Below are 18,809 nucleotides of genomic sequence, written 5' to 3'. Positions count from 1 at the left end.
TACACCTGCTTAACTCACCAAAATGTGAGAGCACATTGCCACCTCAAGGTGCTGAAGCTCAGCCACCTTATTGTTCTGGCGCTCAAACATCCAGTTTTCAGCATCTCTCACTCTGTAGTTATGTCCATTGTGGGGACAAGGCTCTTGTCTCAAACTAGGAATGTAGCGCTGTGTGTCCCCCCTCACCTAAGCACTCGTCGAGGTCGCTGAAGCGAATTCCAAATGGTGATTTCTGGCGGGCAATTCAGCCTTTGAGCAAAATCTGGAACTTCGTATAATTGCTTTGGACCAACGTGGAGGGGTCTAATGGGATAGGAGTGCGATGTACTTAAACTGTTGTGTGCTCTTTCTCAGCAATGAGGTGTGCCCTTGAGAGCTTCATGGTGTCTTGAGCATTTTGGACTTTTCAAGGGACAGGGATGACCATGAGGGCGCAATGTCTGTGTTAAAGAGGGGGCACTTTAATGTGTGGCAGGCAAGTATTTGACATTGTCATGTTCCAATGGTCCATAATCACATTAAGATGAGGATCCCAAACTGAGAGCGCTGGATGGCAGAACACGCATAGGCTGTGATTCAACTCATTAGGAACAAAGTCCCATACCAAGCATATTTAGCCACATGCTCTGTCAGTGGCACCTGGGCAGTGCCAGGCTAGCTCCCAGATGGCACTGCCTGGGTACCAGGTTGGCACTGCCAAGATGCCCACACAGCATCAGCAGCTCCAGGGCATAACTCTGCCCAAGGGGCATGCAGCTTGAGGCCTCTATTCCCCTGGGAGACCCCGGGTCTGGTCCCCACCTGGGAGACCTGTACCAAACTGCACTCACCCAAGGTCTCCAAGGCAATCCCAAAGCTTCAGGTACCTCGGGAACGGCACATTAGAGTGAGACTAGCTGCCTCGCTTTAATATGCAGATTTGTCAAAAAGTGATTTTACATCGCAACATCTCGCAGATCGTTTTGCATCGTGCGCATGCGCGGACTCGTGCGGCCGTGGCGTGCCGAGTTTCGAGCGCCGGAGCAGCGGACACCACTCTGGCCCCGTACTAGCCCCCTAGGAAAGGCTGAATACCTGAGCCTGGAGGCCTGTTGACGCCGGAGTGGCTCGTACTGCTTTTGACGCCGGCGTCAGAACTTGGCTGCGGAATCGGAGAATCCCGGCCCTGAGTAGCCAGATTCCAGGACTTGCAGAACCATTGGCAACACTGGTTCACACCCACCTACAGATAAGATAGGAAAGTTTGGTAGACTCTAGGTCTTGTGTCTGCAGGAAACCCAGCTGGCTCTTGTTTTTAAAGGTTCTACTTCTCCCTCTGGAGATCGAAGTTTGTTCATTGCAAATTTTATTACGTTTATTTGAGAGGGGCCTGAGCCTTCACTTCTGTGAGCCATCCAACGACAAAATTTTAACAGCCTTCTGAAGCTTATCCTGTTGCCCAATTGTTATTTTGTTATATTAGTTTGTTATTTTAATGCTGCAAAAAGGAGCTAAAACAAGGAGAACGACTCATGCCATTTTGCAGAATTAGTCTCGCATGAATGGGCATCATTGCATCACTTTCCTCATTCCCTGTATTATCATTGAAAAGCTCCTAACATGTCCCAGCTGTGCTTCCCTCCTCAATTGGGAATGCACAGTTCAGCTGGTTGACTCTTTAATTGCGCCCCCACTCCCCAGTGCATAAGAACATAAGAACTAGGAGCAGGAGTAGGCCATCTGGCCCCTCGAGCCTGCTCCACCATTCAATGAGATCATGGCTGATCTTTTGTGGACTCAGCTCCACTTTCCAGCCCGAACACCATAACCTTTAATCCCTTTATTCTTCAAAAAACTATCTATCTTTACCTTAAAAACATTTAATGAAGGAGCCTCAACTGCTTCACTGGGCAGGGAATTCCATAGATTTACAACCCTTTGGGTGAAGAAGTTCCTCCTAAACTCAGTCCTAAATCTACTTCCCCTTATTTTGAGGCTATGCCCCCTAGTTCTGCTTTCACCCGCCAGTGGAAACAACCTGCCCACATCTATCCCATCTATTCCTTTCATAATTTTATATGTTTCTATAAGATCCCCCCTCATCCTTCTAAATTCCAACGAGTACAGTCCCAGTCTACTCAACCTCTCCTCGTAATCCAACCCCTTTAGCTCTGGGATTAACCTAGTGAATCTCCTCTGCACACCCTCCAGTGCCAGTACGTCCTTTCTCAAGTAAGGAGATCAAAACTGAACACAATACTCCAGGTGTGGCCTCACTAACACCTTATACAATTGCAGCATAACCTCCCTAGTCTTAAACTCCACCCCTCTAGCAATGAAGGACAAAATTCCATTTGCCTTCTTAATCACCTGTTGCACCTGTAAACCAACTTTCTGTGACTCATGCACTAGCACACCCAGGTCTCTCTGCACAACAGCATTCTTTAATATTTTATCGTTTAAATAATAATCCCGTTTTCTGTTATTCCTACCAAAATGGATAACCTCACATTTGTCAACATTGTATTCCATCTGCCAGACCCTAGCCCATTCACTTAACCTATCCAAATCCCTCTGCAGACTTCCAGTATCCTCTGCACTTTTTGCTTTACCACTCATCTTAGTGTCATCTGCAAACTTGGACACATTGCCCTTGGTCCCCAACTCCAAATCATCTATGTAAATTGTGAACAATTGTGGGCCCAACACGGATCCCTGAGGGACACCACTAGCTACTGATTGTCAACCAGAGAAACACCCATTAATCCCCACTCTTTGCTTTCTATTAATTAACCAATCCTCTATCCATGCTACTACTTTACCCTTGATGCCATGCATCTTTATCTTATGCAGCAACCTTTTGTGTGGCACCTTGTCAAAGGCTTTCTGGAAATCCAGATATACCACATCCATCGGCTCCCCGTTATCTACTGCACTGGTAATGTCCTAAAAAAATTCCACTAAATTAATTAGGCACGACCTGCCCTTTATGAACCCAAGCTGCCCAATGGGACAATTTCTATCCAGATGCCTCGCTATTTCTTCCTTGATGATTGATTCCAGCATCTTCCCTACTTCCGAAGTTAAGCTCACTGGCCTATAATTTCCCGCTCTCTGCCTACCTCCTTTTTTAAACAGTGGTGTCACGTCTGCTAATTTCCAATCCACCGGGACCACCCCAGAGTCTAGTGAATTTTGGTAAATCATCACTAGTGCATCTGCTATTTCCCTAGTCATCTCTTTTAGCACTCTGGGGTACATTCTATCAGGGCCAGGAGACTTGTCTACCTTTAGCCCCATTAGCTTGCCCATCACTACCTCCTTAGTGATACCAATCCTCTCAAGGTCCTCACCTGTCATAGCCACATTTCTATCAGTCACTGGCATGTTATTTGTGTCTTCCACTGTGAAGACCGACCCAAAAAACCTGTTCAGTTCCTCAGCCATTTCCTCATCTCCCATTATTAAAACTTCCTTCTCATCTTCTAAAGGACCAATGTTTACCTTAGCCACTCCTTTTTGTTTTATATATTTGTAAAAACTTTTACTGTCTGTTTTTATATTCTGAGCAAGTTTACTCTCATACTCTATCTTACTCTTCTTTATAGCTTTTTTAGTAGCTTTCTGTTGCCCCCTAAAGATTTCCCAGTCCTTTAGTCTCCCACCAATCTTTGCCACTTTGTATGCTTTTTCCTTCAATTTGATACTCTCCCTTATTTCCTTAGATATCCACGGTCGATTTTCCCTCTTTCTACCTCCTTCATTTTTGTTGGTACAAACCTTTGCTGAACACTGTGAAAAATCGCTTGGAAGGTTCTCCACTGTTCCTCAACTGTTCCACCATAAAGTCTTTGTTCCCAGTCTACCTTAGCTAGTTCTTCTCTCATCCCATTGTAATCTCCTTTGTTTAAACACAAAACACTAGTATTTGATTTTACCTTCTCACCCTCCATCTTTTAAATTCCACCATATTGTGATCGCTCCTTCCGAGAGGATCCCTAACTATGAGATCATGAATCAATCCTGTCTCATTACACAGGACAAGGTCTAGGACCGATTGTTCCCTCGTAGGTTCCATTACATACTGTTCGAGGAAACTATCGTGGATACATTCTATAAACTCCTCCTCAAGGTTGCCTTGGCCGACCTGGTTAAACCAATCGACATGTAGATTAAAATCCCCCATGGTAACTGCTGTACCATTTCTACATGCATCAGTTATTTCTTTGTTTTTTGCCTGCCCCACCATAACGTTACTATTTGGTGGCCGATAGACTACTCCTATCAGTGACTTTTTCGCCTTACTATTCCTGATTTCCACCCAAATGGATTCAACCTTATCCTCCATAGCACCGATGTCATCCCTTACTATTGCCCGGATGTCATCCTTAAATAACAGAGCTACACCACCTCCCTTACCATCCACTCTGTCATTCCGAATAGTTTGATACCCTCGGATATTTAACTCCCAGTTGTGACCATCCTTTAACCATGTTTCAGTAATGGCCACTAAATCATCGTCATTCACGATGATTTGCGCCATCAACTCATTTAATTTATTCCGAATACTGCGAACATTCAAGTAAAGTACACTTATGTTGGTTTTTTTACCTCTGTTTTGAATCTTAACATCTCCAGTTTTATTCCTTTTAGTATTACTGGGCCTATTCACTGAGCTCCCCTCAGTCACTGTACCTTGTACTGTCGCCCTTTTTGATTTTTGACTATGTCTTCTCTGCCTTGCACTTTCCCCCTTACTTCCTTTTGCTTCTGTCCCTGTTTTACTACCTTCCCACTTCCTGCATCGGTTCCCAGCCCCCGCCACCTTAGTTTAAACCCTCCCCAACAGCTCTAGCAAACGCCCCCCCTAGGACATCGATTCCAAACCTGCCTAGGTGCAGACCGTCTGGTTTGTACTGGTCCCACCTCCCCCAGAACCAGTCCCAATGCCCCAGGAATTTGAATCCCTCCCTCTTGCACCATCTCTCAAGCCACGCATTCATCCTATCTATCCTGACATTCCTACTCTGACTAGCTTGTGGCACTGCTTCCTGCTTCCAATCCATCCACACAGCCCTCACTGGCAGTGTGCTTCTCCTCATTTTGAAGTTGTACTGTGCCATTGCTGCTGATTGAAAGATGGTGGTGCAGAACTCTCACTGCCAGAACAACGTATTCCCACCTGTGTGGATACAGAAATCCCTCCTATTATCTTGGAGGAGCTTCAGTTCACATTGTTGAGCTTGCAAAGACTGTCGTTGTCCGGAGAGAAGGAAGACATGTCAGGCCAGTCACATTGTGCCCAGCATGTTGTGAGCAGGCGTGGTCATAGGTTACGTGTCTTGGTCCGTGGGGTTTCTGGCATTATAGTGGGCTATGGCTGCAATACATAGTGAAGGTAAGGCATCTGAAGTTCACATTTCCCACCATCAGAGACCTCTCAATCTTCCCTCTGTATTCCTTGATCCCATCGTGTTTGTGATGCAAATCCATTTGTTAGCCCATGAACATATTGAAGGCGATGTGCTTATGTCCCATTTGGGTCTCATCCCACCCCATCATAAGGCCACTTACACAGTGAGATGTATACATCCCCACATCCTTGAACACTCCCACATGCCTTTTCCCCATCTGTAGGCTCCAGATGCACTGAGGACACATAAAACCTGCTCCTTCCCCCTGTCATGTGTTTCAGTCCAATCTTCCCCACTCTTGCCCCACAAGTTACAGGCTTAGCCTTGCAGCCCTTCTCCTGCCTGAGGCCAGTTGCTTCCTTCCTCAGTACAGCCCTAACCATGCAGCCTTACCGCCCATCTGTCTGATAGGTAGAGACCTGCCTGTGAGACCCCGCTGAAAGCGGTGTGGTGCTGCCTGTGAAGCCCAGCACTGATTCCTGTGAGTGCTTCACACTGCAAGGTCGGCAAACTAACCTCAAATGTCATGGGTGAAGTGTAGGTTGTCGGGTACATGTTGCCTTAGTACCATTGTGAAACACATCATTTTAATTTGCACACTGACATGTATGGTTCCATCAAGCAGGGTGTATAATCAGCTGGCTTGTAATGCCGAACAATGCCAGCAGCGCAGGTTCAATTCCCGTACCGACCTCCCCGAACAGGCGCCAGAATGTGGCGACTAGGAGCTTTTCACAGTAACTTCATTGAAGCCTACTTGTGACAATAAGCAATTATTATTATTAATGAGATGCAAAAACATTAAAACGACATTCCTGATGTACTGCAGTGGGAAATGTGGTCCGCCATTGGGTGGAGCATACAGTCGCAAACTGGTTTCATGACGACGTGAAACAGATTTCTGGCCTTCTCATGGTACTTTATGCTCTGGCCTGACATGGTGCCTGCCATTTATTGAGGCATGAAATCCTGGCCGGAGTTCTTTCTAAACTCTTTCCTGAGCTGTGGACATCGCTGGAAAGGCCAGCATTTGCTGCCCATCTCTCTTTGCCCTTGAATTGAGTGGCTTGATAGGTCATTTCAAGGGGCAGTTAAGAATCAACCACATTGCTGCAAGTTTGGAGTCACATGTAGGCCAGATGAGGTAAGGATGGTAGATCTCCTTCCCTAAAGAAGATTAATGAATCAGATGATTTTTTTTTACAAAAATCAATAATAGTTTCATGTCATTACGGAGACTAACTCTTAATTCCAAAAGTAATCATTGCATTCAAATTCTACTCGCTGCGATAGTGGATTTGAATCCCGTCCCCAAGGATTAGCCTTGGTCTCTGGATTACTAGACCAGTGACATTACCATTATGCCATCATCTCACCTGAAAATGTTAATTATATTTCTCTCTCCACAGATGTTGCCATATCTGAGTCTTTCCAACATTTTCTGCTTTAATTATTGATTAAACAATTACTTAATAGGCAACTAATACACCAAAATACAGAAAAAGTACTCCCCATTAACTTATTAACATAACTGAAAGCCCTTTGTCACATTTATACATTACACTGCACTCTGAGCAGAAAAATACTCTTCTGGTTAAAGTATCAAGCTCTTCACTGCCTTAATAGGATTTCTTCTTCCTGCCCCAACATGGTGAATATTCCAGTGTCCTTTCAAACAAAGTTCCTTCACTCAAACCTCGGAACCTAATCAAATGGACTTCCAGTAGCAAAGCATTCTCTGGCAATTCCATTCTCTTCAACTCTCCGAAAGCTTTGTTCCTTCAAACAGGGGATCTGTCTTGAGCAGCACCTGCTTGCCATTGCAGCACCCGTTGTGGGTTTTCTTTCCCAAATCTCTCTCTAACTGACTTTGAGAGTATGTGCGTTTGCACACAACAAGACCAGTTGTCTCTTTCTTTGTGTCCAAGTGTTCAAACTTGAAACTTACTTTCACTAAGCTTTGACCTGGACCCCTGTCTCATCGCCAACCAATTCTCATGGACTTGTCTCCAGGAAGTTGTATGAGGTTTCATCTCCTTTCCAAACTATCCCATTTACTTTGAATTAAAGGAGATAGTTTTAATCATAGCCGTCGGGTAAAACCCAGTGGTCATGACACCCACCAATACTGCATAGGAAGTTGACACGTGAATAATAGTCATTTTAGGTGAATGGTGCTGATCGCCTTCATCAAGGAGTCAACATCTACAAGATAGGAAAATTGGTGAAACTGAAGTAATAGGAAATAAAGATATAAAACCTACCTCTTCATGGGGAATGGTTGTATCTCAAATACTTTAGGCTTCACTGCAGATGTTGGCTTCATCAATGAGCTATCTATTAATATTAAGTATAGAAAAGAAAAAAAACTAAAAGTGTTAATTTTTATTTCACTTCGCTTTAACGGGTCACTCATTGACAAAACTATTCAACATTAATAACCCATTGTAAGAGTTGGTTCTGGGGATAATGGGCTGGATTCTCTGCCCCGCCGCGCCTCATTGACCCGCTAGCGTAATGGAGAATCCCGCCGGCGAGTCGAGGCAGAAATGTGGCGCATCGGGGTAGAGAATCCAGCCCAATACATTTAGTTCTTTTGTCCAAATCATTCATTTTTAATGTGAACAGTTGGGGTCCTAGCACCTCATCTCCGTTTTAAATGGGTCACCCTTTATTTTTAAACAGTGACCCTGGTTCTAGATTCTCCCACAAGAGGAAACAACTTACCCACATCCACCAGAGACTTTTTCCCCGGGTGGAACAAACCATTATAAGGGGACATAAATTTTTTTTTAAAATAAATTTAGATGACCCAATTATTTTTTCCAATTAAGGGGCAATTTTAGCGTGGCCAATCCACCTACTCTGCACATTTTTGGGTTGTGGGGGCGAAGCCCACGCAGACACGGGGAGAATGTACAAACTCCACACAGAAAGTGACCCAGAGCCGGGATCGAACCTGGGACCTCAGCGCCGTGAGGCGGTTGTGCTAACCACTAGGCCACCGTGCTGCCCTGGGGACATAAATTTAAGGTGAATGGTGGAAGATATGGGGGGACACTTTACCGAGAGTAGTGGGGGCATGTAATGCACTGCCTGTGGAAGTAGTTGAGTCAGAGGACCTACAAGTGGCTATTAGATAGGTACATGGATTACGGTAGAATGATGGGGTGTAGATTAATTTGTTCTTAAGCCAGGACAAACGTTCAGCACAACATGGTGGGTCTAAGGGCCTGTTCTGTGCTTATTTTTCTATGTTCTATGTTCTAACAAGATCCCACAATTGTGACAGACTGCTATGGTTAAAAGTGGCGAGGCAACTAACAAAGTAACACTAATTGACAAGGTAATGGCCTATACTTCAAAATTAGCCTTTTGACTTGTTCCAAATTCACTGCTCAACTATGTAAAATATTCAGACATCATGGGGGCGATTCTCCACTATTGAGGCCAAGTGTTCGCGCCGTAGTGAACGCTGCCGCGTTTCACGACGAGGCAAACCGGGACCGGGTACGACGGATTCTGGCCCCCACATGGGGTCAGCACAGCGCTGGAGCGGCTAATGCCGCTTCAGCCTCCTTACATGGCGCCAAATGGGCGCCGCGACAACCCGCGCATGCGTAGTTGGGCCGTGCCATCCTGTGCATGCGCAGTTGGGCCGTGCCAACCGGAGCATGCGTAGGGGACTTCTTACGCGCGTCAACCCCGACCCAACATGGGGTCGGTGTTCAGGGGCCGGCCGCGACAGGAAGTAGGCCCGGGGGAGAGGCCGGCCCGCCAATCGGTGGGCCCCGATCGCGGGCCAGACCCCATCGGAGGCCCCCCCAGTGAAGTAGCCCCCCCCCCCCCCCCGACCGTACCCGCAGAGTTCACGCCGGAAGCGACCAGGGGTGAACGGCACTGGTGGCACTCTGTTGTATCGGTGCGGCTGCTCGGCCCATCTAGGCCTGAGAATCGGGGCCCCGCCGATTCCAGCGGCCTGCGGCACGGCAAACGCGCCGGCGCAAATGGAGCCGATTCACCGCACCTCGGAGAATTGCGTGCCGGCTTTGGGGCGCCGTGGCACGGTTGTGGCGATTCTCCAGCCCGGCGCAGGGCTCGGATGATCACTCCCTATAAAGATCACTTGATGCATATACTAATGCACACATCAACTACAACATTTAATTGAAAACCTTACTATATTCACATCTTTCAAAGGCTTCAGGTTTGACTCATGCAGCTATTACTGATTCAGAGTCAAGAGAAATACCCTGCAACAAGGCTGACTTTTATTGTTGGCATCTACGTGTAGAATATTTTGGTTTATCCAAGGTCACATACTTGAAACTCAGCTAATAGCTACGCTTTATGCAATTGTGGGTAAGTTGACCACGTAGACTGGAGGGAGTTAAATCTAATTCTTGGTATCTACTGGATTAGATAACAGCTGAAAGGGCAGTGAGAGTTGTGAGAGTTGGATTCCACCAGCCTTGTCATCATAACAGCAGAAGTAATAGGAAAATGATCTATCCCTATTCCACAGCCATGCCAGAGCGCGAGCCCTAGGTCAGTCTCTGTGCATTGCTGCAGAGGAAGACAGTGAGCTAAGAAGATGCACAAATCACTGGCCCGTGTTTTCTTTGGGCCCTTTTCTCAGCCAGCTGAACTTTTCGATTCTGCTTGCCTTTTCCAATGCCCTTTCAAACAGTCAGCCTCCAGAGGTCATGGCTGTCAGCGATTCTCTCCCAGTGCCAATATAGATCATCATAATATCTCTCTGTGGTGTCCTTGTAGTTGTGATATGGATGCCCAGGTGGTTGTTAGCCAGTTATCAATTCACAATATAAATGGTCTTTAGGTATGTGGCTAGCAGCCATCCAATGAACGTGGCTGAACCAGTGATGCGACCATCAATTCACTCAAAACACGAGTGGAAGTAAACTGTGGCTTTAATCGACTTACAACTGAGCCTGCCTGCGACCAGAAGAACTGAGGGCAGACTCACAAGACCGCAACACTTTATACTTCCGATAGTGGGAGGGGCCATGGACAGACCCATGGGCGGAGCCAAGGGTGGAGCCCTGTACATGCTCCTCATCTCCCCCTGTGGGCAGAGCCATGCAACGGCTCACAGATGGAGCCCACAGGGACACAGTGATACACAATGTGAATTATACGCATTATACATTCACCACATTCACCCCCTGTAAAAAAAATCAAATCCGGAGGTGGTGACGGGTCTACAGATTGAGTCGGTCTGGTGGCCGAGTTGTCCGCTGGGATCGGCGGAGCACTGGGGTTGCAGCCGCTTCAGATGGCTGTGTGCAGACGTCCGGTGTGGGTCTGAGGGTGGACTCCGGGGGGTGGTTCGTTCAGAGCCTCGTTCCTGACTGGTGCGATGGACGAAAGGGGGCACAGGAAACCTGTAGGCGTGGGGGCGCAGGGCATGGGGGGTCGGGTGGGGTGTAGTGTGAGGGGTACCTCGGCGGTGGTGGTGGTGGATCTTGCAGGCGCCAGGTCCCGGAGGGAAGCGGTGTCCTGCCGGCCGTCGGAGTGTTCAATAAAGGCGTAGTGTGGGTTTGTGTGTAGTAGTAGTACCCTCTCTACCAGTGGGTCCGTTTTATGTGTCTGGACGTGCTTCCGGAGGAGAACCGGGCCCGGTGTCCTCAACCAAGATGGAAGAGAGGCCCCCGTGGTAGTGCCCCTAGGGAAAACAAATAAGTGCTCGTGAGGGGTCTAATTAGTGGCTGTACACAGGAGGGACCTAATTGCATGTAGCGCGTCGGGGAGGACCTCCTGCCAGTGGGAGGTCGGGAGATTCCTGGACCGTAGGGTCAGTAGGACGGTCTTCCATACCGTCATGTTCTCCCTCGCCACCTGCCCGTTCCCCCTGGGGTTATAGCTGGTAGTCCTGCTCGAGGCGATGCCCTTGTCAAGCAGGTACTGACGCAGCTCGTCGCTCATGAAGGATGAACCCCTGTCACTGTGGACGTAGCTGGGGAAACCGAACAGGGTGAAGACACTGTGCAGGGCTCTGATGATTGTATGGGAGGTCATATCGGGGCACGGGATAGCAAACGGGAAGCGGGAGAACTTGTCTATGATGTTGAGGAAGTACACATTACGGTTGGTCGAGCGGAGGGGCCCTTTAAAATCGATGCTCAGTCGTTCAAAGGGCCGGGAAGCCTTTACCAGGTGGGCCTTGTCTGGTCTACAGAAGTGCGGTTTGCATTCCGCGCAGATCAGGCAATTCCTGGTGCCGGCTTTTACCTCTTTGGTGGAGAAAGACAGATTGCGGGCCTTGATATAGTGGGCGAGTCGGGTGACCCCTGGGTGGCAGAGGTCATTGTGGATAGCCTGTAATTGGTCGTCTTGCGCGCTGGCGCATGTGCCGCAGGACAGGGCATCTGGGGGCTCGTTGAGCTTCCCCGGCCGATATATGATATCATAATTATAGGTGGAGAGTTAGATCCTCCACCTCAAGATTTTATCGTTTTTTATTTTGCCCCGTTGCTAGTTGTTGAACATGAAGGCAACTGATCGCTGGTCAGTGATGAGGGTAAACCTCCTACCTGCGAGGTAGTGCCTCCAGTGCCTCACGGTTTCCACAATGGCTTGAGTTCCTTTTGCGACTGAGGAGTGTCGAAGTTCTGAAGCGGAGAGGGTTCGGGAGAAGAAAGCTACTGGTCTCCCTGCCTGGTTCAGAGTGGCGGCGAGAGCGACCTCCTGAGGCGTCGCTTTCCACCTGAAAGAGGATGGATTCATCCACCGCCCGCATGGCGGCTTTGGCGATGTCCACCTTGATGGAGTTGAAGGCCTGGTGGGCCTCAGCTGACAGTGGGAAGAGTGTGGTCTTAAATAGTGGGCGAGCTTTGTCCGCATACTGGGGGACCCACTGGGCGTAATAGGAGAAGAATCCCAGGCACCTTTTGAGGGCCCAGGAACAGTGAGGGAGAGAGAGTTGTAAGAGGGGATGCACACGGTCCGGGTCAGGCCCCAGAACCCTATTTTCCACGACATAGCCGAGGATGGCTAGCCTTGTTGTGTGGAAAACGCATTTCTTCTTGTATGTGAGGTTGAGTTTCTGGCCGGTTTGGAGAAATCGGTGGAGGTTGGCGTCGTGGTCCTGCTGGCCATGGCCGCAGATGGTGATGTTATCCAAGTACGGAAACGTGTGCCGCAGCCCGTACTGGTCCACCATTCGGTCTATTGCTCGTTGGAACACCGAGACCACATTCGTGACGCCAAAGGGGACCCGGAGGAAATGAAAGAGGCGGCCACCTGCCTCAAATGCCGTGTAGTGGCGATCCTCCAGGCGGATTGGGAGCTAGTGGTATGCAGACTTCAGATCCACCGTGGAGAAGATGCGGTACTGGGCGATCTGGCTGGCCATGTCTGCAATCCGGGGGAGGGGGTACGCATCGAGGTGCGTGAACCGGTTAATGGTCTGGCTGTAATCAACCACCATCCGGAACTCTCCAGGGACTATTACTGGCCTCTCTGACTCCCTCACGTAGGAGCCGCTGGAATTCGGCTCTAATAAATACCCTGTCCTGCAGGCTATACCGCCTGCTGCGAGTGGCTACGGGTTTGCAGTTAGCGGTGAGGTTAGCGAAGAGTGGAGGGGGGTCGATTTTTAGAGTCACTAAGCTGCATATAGTGAGAGGGGGTAGGGGTCCGCCGAGACTGTGTTAGGCTTCTGAGATTGCATTGAAAATCGAGCCCGCGTAGGATAGGGGGGCAGAGGTCTGGGAGTACATACAATTGGAAGTTGTAGTTGGCGCCCTGTATCGTTAATGTCGTAACGATGCGCCCTTGTATTTGGACCGAGTGCGACCCCAAGGCGAGGGAGATAGTTTGCCGTGCTGTCAAGATAGGGAGTGAACAGCGTCTTGCCAGGTCTGGATGAATGAAGCTCTTGGTGCTCCCGGAGTCGAAGAGGCATGGTGTCTTGTATCCGTTAACGTGAACGGACATCATTGAGCTTCTGAGGTGCTTTGGCCGCGACTGGTCCAAAGTGACTGCGTTGAGTTGCAGGTAGTCGGTGGCTTGATCAGCGGTGCTGGAGTGGCCCCGTGATGACTGTCCACGGAGGTCGTAGTCGTCGATATGGACATCGGGTGATGGCCAAGATGGTGGCCCCCGTTGATCGCACGTGGCGGGCGATGAGGAAGATGGCGTCCAAGATGGCTGCCCCTATGGATCGCACGTGACGGGCGGTGAGGAAGATGGCGCCCAAGATGGCGGCCCCCATGAATCCCACATGGCCGGCCGCGTGTGGGAGGATTGCGAAGATGGCGGCCCCCATGAGTCGCACATGTCGTGCGGAGGCGGAGTCGGCAGACGTGCTGCAACATAGCGGGGTCTGCGGGCCTGTGAATTGGAGGAGCGATTGCTCTGACTAGCGGTAGAGTTTAAGGTTTTAGTTTTGGACAGGCATACCTTAGCAAAATGCCCTTTTCGACCGCAGCTGTTGCAGGTCCCGTTGCGGGCCGGACAGTGCTGCCGTGGGTGTTGGGGCTGGCCGCAGAAATGGAACGATGGCGCTCCATGGTGGGCGGGTGGCCACGCGGCGCAGGCCTGGGGCAGTTTCTGGTCGGGGGTCCACAACGGGATCGCGTGGTCGGCGGGAAACGAGTTCAAACTTTGGAACGCGACCTCCAGCAAGGTTGCTAGCATTACATTGTCCTCCAGGTTCTGGGCCCCTTTTTCAAGGGGACGCTGGCGCACGTAGTTGGACCGGACTCCTGCAACATACACATCCAGGACAGCGAGTTCCATATGCTGGGAGGTAGTTACAGCCTGAAAGTTACATTCCCGTGCAAGAGCTTTTAGGTCACACAGGTTGTCCTCAAGCGACTCTGCGGGGCGCTGGCGGCGGGTAGTGAAAATATGCCGTGCGTAAACCTCATTTACAGGCTGCACGTATAGGCGGTCGAGTATAGTGAGGGCTTCGGAGTGCGAGTCGGTACTATCGAGTTGAGCAGAAATGCGATGGTTCACCCATGCGTGTAGGAGACTGAGTTTCTGCTCTTCAGTAACAGCGGAGGTAGTCGACGCAGCCAGGTAGGCCGTGAAGCACCGAAGCCAATGTCGAAAGATTTCCTTCGCTTCTGCGGCCTGCGGGTCGATTTATAGTCGATCAGGTTTGAGGGCTGATTCCATGGTGGTTTTTTAAGTTAATTAAATTGAAGCGACCATCAATTCACTCAAGACACGAGTGGAAGTAATCTGTGGCTTTAATCGACTTACAACTGAGCCTGCCTGCTACCAGAAGAACTGGTGGCAGACTCACAAGACCGCAGCACTTTATACTTCTGGTAGTGGGAGGAGCCATGGGCGGAGCCAAGGGTGGAGCCCTGTAAAAGCTTCTCATCTCCCTTTGTGGGCAGAGCCGCGCAACGGCTCACAGATGGAGTCCACAGGGACACAGTGATACACAGTGTGAATTATACGCATTGTACATTCGCCACAGCCAGCATAGATGCCATTAACTTAGCAATGAGTGTATATTGATGGAATTAGCATGTTTCAGGTCGTCTCAGCTGGTGACCTTGTCCTAACAAGTGATGTCAAGGATGCATCTGAGACAACATAGGTGATAACGTTTAGCTTTTTCTGCTGCCTAGAATATGTTGTCCAGTTCTCATTCACTGTTCAGGAGTATGCTGAGGATGCACAGATACCCACACTTCCGTGGAACCAGTAAAAGTAAGAATTTGGGTTTTCACCTGGTGACTCACAATTCAAAGGTGAGCAAGACCACATAGTGGAGACAAGTACATCTGACATGATGCATGGAGAGTCCGCATCAGAGGATGCATTCCCTCTTAACTCTGCTCAGCTGGATGTTTGTATCCTGGGGCTGTCAATGAACAGGATACGTAATGAATGGCAACAGAGAATGTACAATACATTGAAAGACCTTCCAAACACAATCAGGATTGCAGAGACATTGGAGGACTCTTAATCAAGCATGAGTGAGTTGACATTGCATGGATGGACTGGCTAACTGTGATTATGTCATTGTGCATGGATGGACTGGCTAACTGTGTCGAACATCAAATGTAGCTATCACTTGAGTCCTTGCAGGCCCTGCATAACAGCTCGAAGGTTCTGGGTGCCATCTTAAATAGGATGTCAGATACCTTAACTTTGGCAATGCAGCTCCCCACTGATCTACACCTTTCAAAGCCACAGCCACTACCATCTAGAAGGATAAGAGCAGCAGATACCTGGACCCCCATTATCTGGAGGTTCCCCTGCAAGTTACTCACCACCCTGACTTGGAAATATATCCCCGCTCCTTCTCTATTGCTGGGGAAAATCCTGGAACTCCCTCCCTAACAGCACAGTGGGTGTACTTACACCTCATGGACTGAAGCAGTTCAAGAAGGCAATTCACCACCACCTTCTGAAGGGCAACTAGGGATGGGTAATAAATGCTGGCCTAACCAGCAATGTCCACATCTCATAAATGAATTTTAAAAATACAGCAAAGTGCTCTCCAGTAGTTAAGTGCAGCTGGGCCATGAGAGGGATGGTAGTCAAAATGGACATGGAAGTGGAGATTACACTCACAGCAACCTCACTTCTGACCATGGCTTAATTCTAAAACAGTTACCCCACACACTGCCGTGACAAATACACAGCTTACCCATTCACAGGTACTGGCAGTCTTTGATGGAGCCCCCATGGACTTCATAATCATGACATCAGGTAAGAGCACCTCAACAGTCTGAGCAGGGATTTAAGCAACCTAGTCTACCCTTCCTTAAGACAGAGGGATTGTGCAATGTGTCCAAGTTTGCAGATGAGTGGTAAAGCAAAAAGTGCAGAGGATACTGGAATTCTGCAGAGGGATTTGGATAGTTTAAGTGAATGGGCTAGGGTCAGGCAGATGGAATACAATATTGACAAATGTGAGGTTATCCATTTTGGGAGGAATAACAGCAAAAGGGATTATTATTTAAACGATAAAATATTAAAACATGCTGCTGTGCAGAGGGACCTGGTGTCCTTGTGCATGAGTCGCAAAAAGTTGGTTTACAGATGCAACAGGTGATTAAAGCAGGCGGATGGAGTTTTGTCCTTCATTGCTAGAGGGATGGAATTTAAGACTAGGGAGGTTATGCTGCAACTGTATAAGGCCACACCCGGAGTATCGTGTTCAGTTTTGGTCTCCTTACCTGAGAAAGGAAGCACTGGTGCTGGACGGTGTGCAGAGGTGATTCACTAGGTTAATCCCAGAGTTGAGGGGGTTGAATTACGAAGGGGTTGGATCACATGATATTCGGAAAAGGAAGATTAAAGATTTGTAGTTGCACAAGGGTATGCACCTCGGTATGTTATGTGTTGTTCAGTGTTCTGTACATTTCTCCTCCTACTGCTGCGTAATGTTGTGCAGAGCAAAGCACGCCATGACTGTTCGGAACACCCTGGCTGCGGCTCTGCCAGCTCTGCCAGGTACTGAAGCTTATCTTCAACATGCCAATAGTTTTTGCTCAATATAACATCTGATAGTCATATGGCATTGATTGGAATGCACTTGGGCATCATCCTTTGGGTTTTTGAGAGGTGTCATCAGCCCTGTTTTAAGTGGGTATCACATGTCTCCAAATGCTACCTACTAGCTCTGTTTCTAGCTGTGAAGAGATCAGGGACGTTAGAATGCTGCAGGATGTACCTGTAATGGCAGTTGCCATGGTATCTGATGCACACATTGTTACACACCAACTGCACCTTGATTTGATGTTGACCAATATTCCTTGGTGATCTGGGGGGTGCCCTGATTACTACGTATGTGCAGCCAATGGCACCCTGTACCTGTGGAAAGCCAGTCAGAGATCCATCCCAAGACCAACTCATTCTGACAGGCATCATCACTGACAAAGTTGACATAGTTGGCAGCCCTAGCAAAGAAGCCATCAGTCACATGTCTTATGCATTTGCGTGCTGCCGATCCTCAAGTGTCTCTGGATAAGTTTTGGAGATTCCAGAGGGAAGAATATTGAGGGAAATAGTGACTCTGGCAGATACTTGTAAAGCATGGCCAACAGATCCAGATGTCAGTTGATCTTTTGGCAGGTTGCAGATAGCTGCCATCGCCTGATGTTTCGTGACCATGTAAGCCTTCTGGGACACTGTTGTTCTGATATGTCAAGGAAGTTAATACTCTGCCTGTAGACTCTGTATGGCAGGTACAGCTTCCTGTAAGTTGAGCCTGTCTACTTTTTTCCTTTCTCCTGTGCAGCTACATGTCTGTGAGCATCAGCTGCTGCTGGTGCATCTTGGTTTGTATCTGAGGTGTGAACCAAGGTTGCATAAGCTGCACTCTTCATGATATGATAGATCGAATTTCCAAAGTTTAGAAGAAACAACAGCAACTTGTATTTATATATAAAATTTGATGTAGCAAAATGTCCCATGATGCTTCCCAGGATCATTATTAAACCAAAATTTGACACTGAGGTACATTGTGACCAAATGCTTGGGTGAAGAGGTTGGTTTTAAGACAAGTCTTAAATGAAGAAGGGGAAGTGGAGAAGCAGAAATATTTTGGACAGGAATTCCAGAACTTAGGGGCCAAGACAACTGATGACACGACACATTTGAGTGATTAAAATTGTGAATGTCCAAGAGGCCAGAATTAGTGGAGTGTAGCGATCTGCCATTATATGGCTAGAGGAGATTAGGGAGATAAAACGAGCTGAGGCCATGGAGAGATTTGAAAATAAGAGTGAGAATTTTAAAATAGAGGTGTTGCTTAACTGGGAGCCAATGTAGGTCAGTGAGCACACAGAAGGATGAACCTCCAAAGTGTGTAAAAGGAAGCTTTCAGCAGAGGTACTGTGAATGCCCTTTGTGTTTCACACATAAAAAGCACCTGTGAATACTGAATATGACAAAGGGTCACCTGGACTTGAAACATTAGCTCTTTTCTCTCCCTACAGATGCTGCCAGACCTGCTGAGGTTTTCCAGCATTTTATCTTTGGAATACTGAATATGAGTGCCATATTCCCTCAGATAGATTGCCACCCCTGAATTGTCAATGTATTCTCAGGCTTAAATTTCCCCAATATCAGCAAAGACCGATAGCGGCAGGAAAAGCGGATTTGAAGCTGCTGGCAGCGATGGCGGCTTTCTCCACTGAACTATTCGGGACTTAGGCTCACGACCGAACGATTTTCTGCTCCTGTCGCCAAACCTGCCCAAGAAAAATAGGAATGAAAAATGCCGGCCCTCATCTAGCTTTCATTGGTAAGCACCAAGATGCCCGGGAAATCTGTGTGTCATAAATTAAGCTGAAAAATCTGTGTCAATAGCGCTCTAATTGAGCACTTAACATATACTAATTGCCAACAGTCGCCTGAGGGGTTGTGTACATGCAGCCTAATGGTCTGGATTGAAACCCAGAAGTTTCTGCATTGAAG

The 18,809-nt window shown here is 48.2% G+C and overlaps 1 protein-coding gene across 2 annotated transcripts in view; it reads right to left on the bottom strand.

Annotated features, from left to right (window-relative positions):
• The window catches only part of LOC119958485, a 705,387-nt gene that overhangs the window by 14,768 nt on the left and 671,810 nt on the right, over positions 1-18,809 (bottom strand). For both annotated transcript variants that reach the window (XM_038787045.1, XM_038787049.1), the window contains one exon: positions 7,658-7,730. In XM_038787045.1, coding sequence (XP_038642973.1) covers positions 7,658-7,730 — 73 coding nt within the window. The remainder of the gene's footprint in view (positions 1-7,657; positions 7,731-18,809) is intronic.

This window comes from Scyliorhinus canicula, chromosome 2, assembly GCF_902713615.1.
Source record: "Scyliorhinus canicula chromosome 2, sScyCan1.1, whole genome shotgun sequence".
In the NCBI taxonomy this organism is placed as follows: domain Eukaryota; kingdom Metazoa; phylum Chordata; class Chondrichthyes; order Carcharhiniformes; family Scyliorhinidae; genus Scyliorhinus; species Scyliorhinus canicula.
The sequence above is the reverse complement of the archived record's forward strand: the minus strand, read 5'-3'. Positions and strand labels throughout refer to the sequence as shown.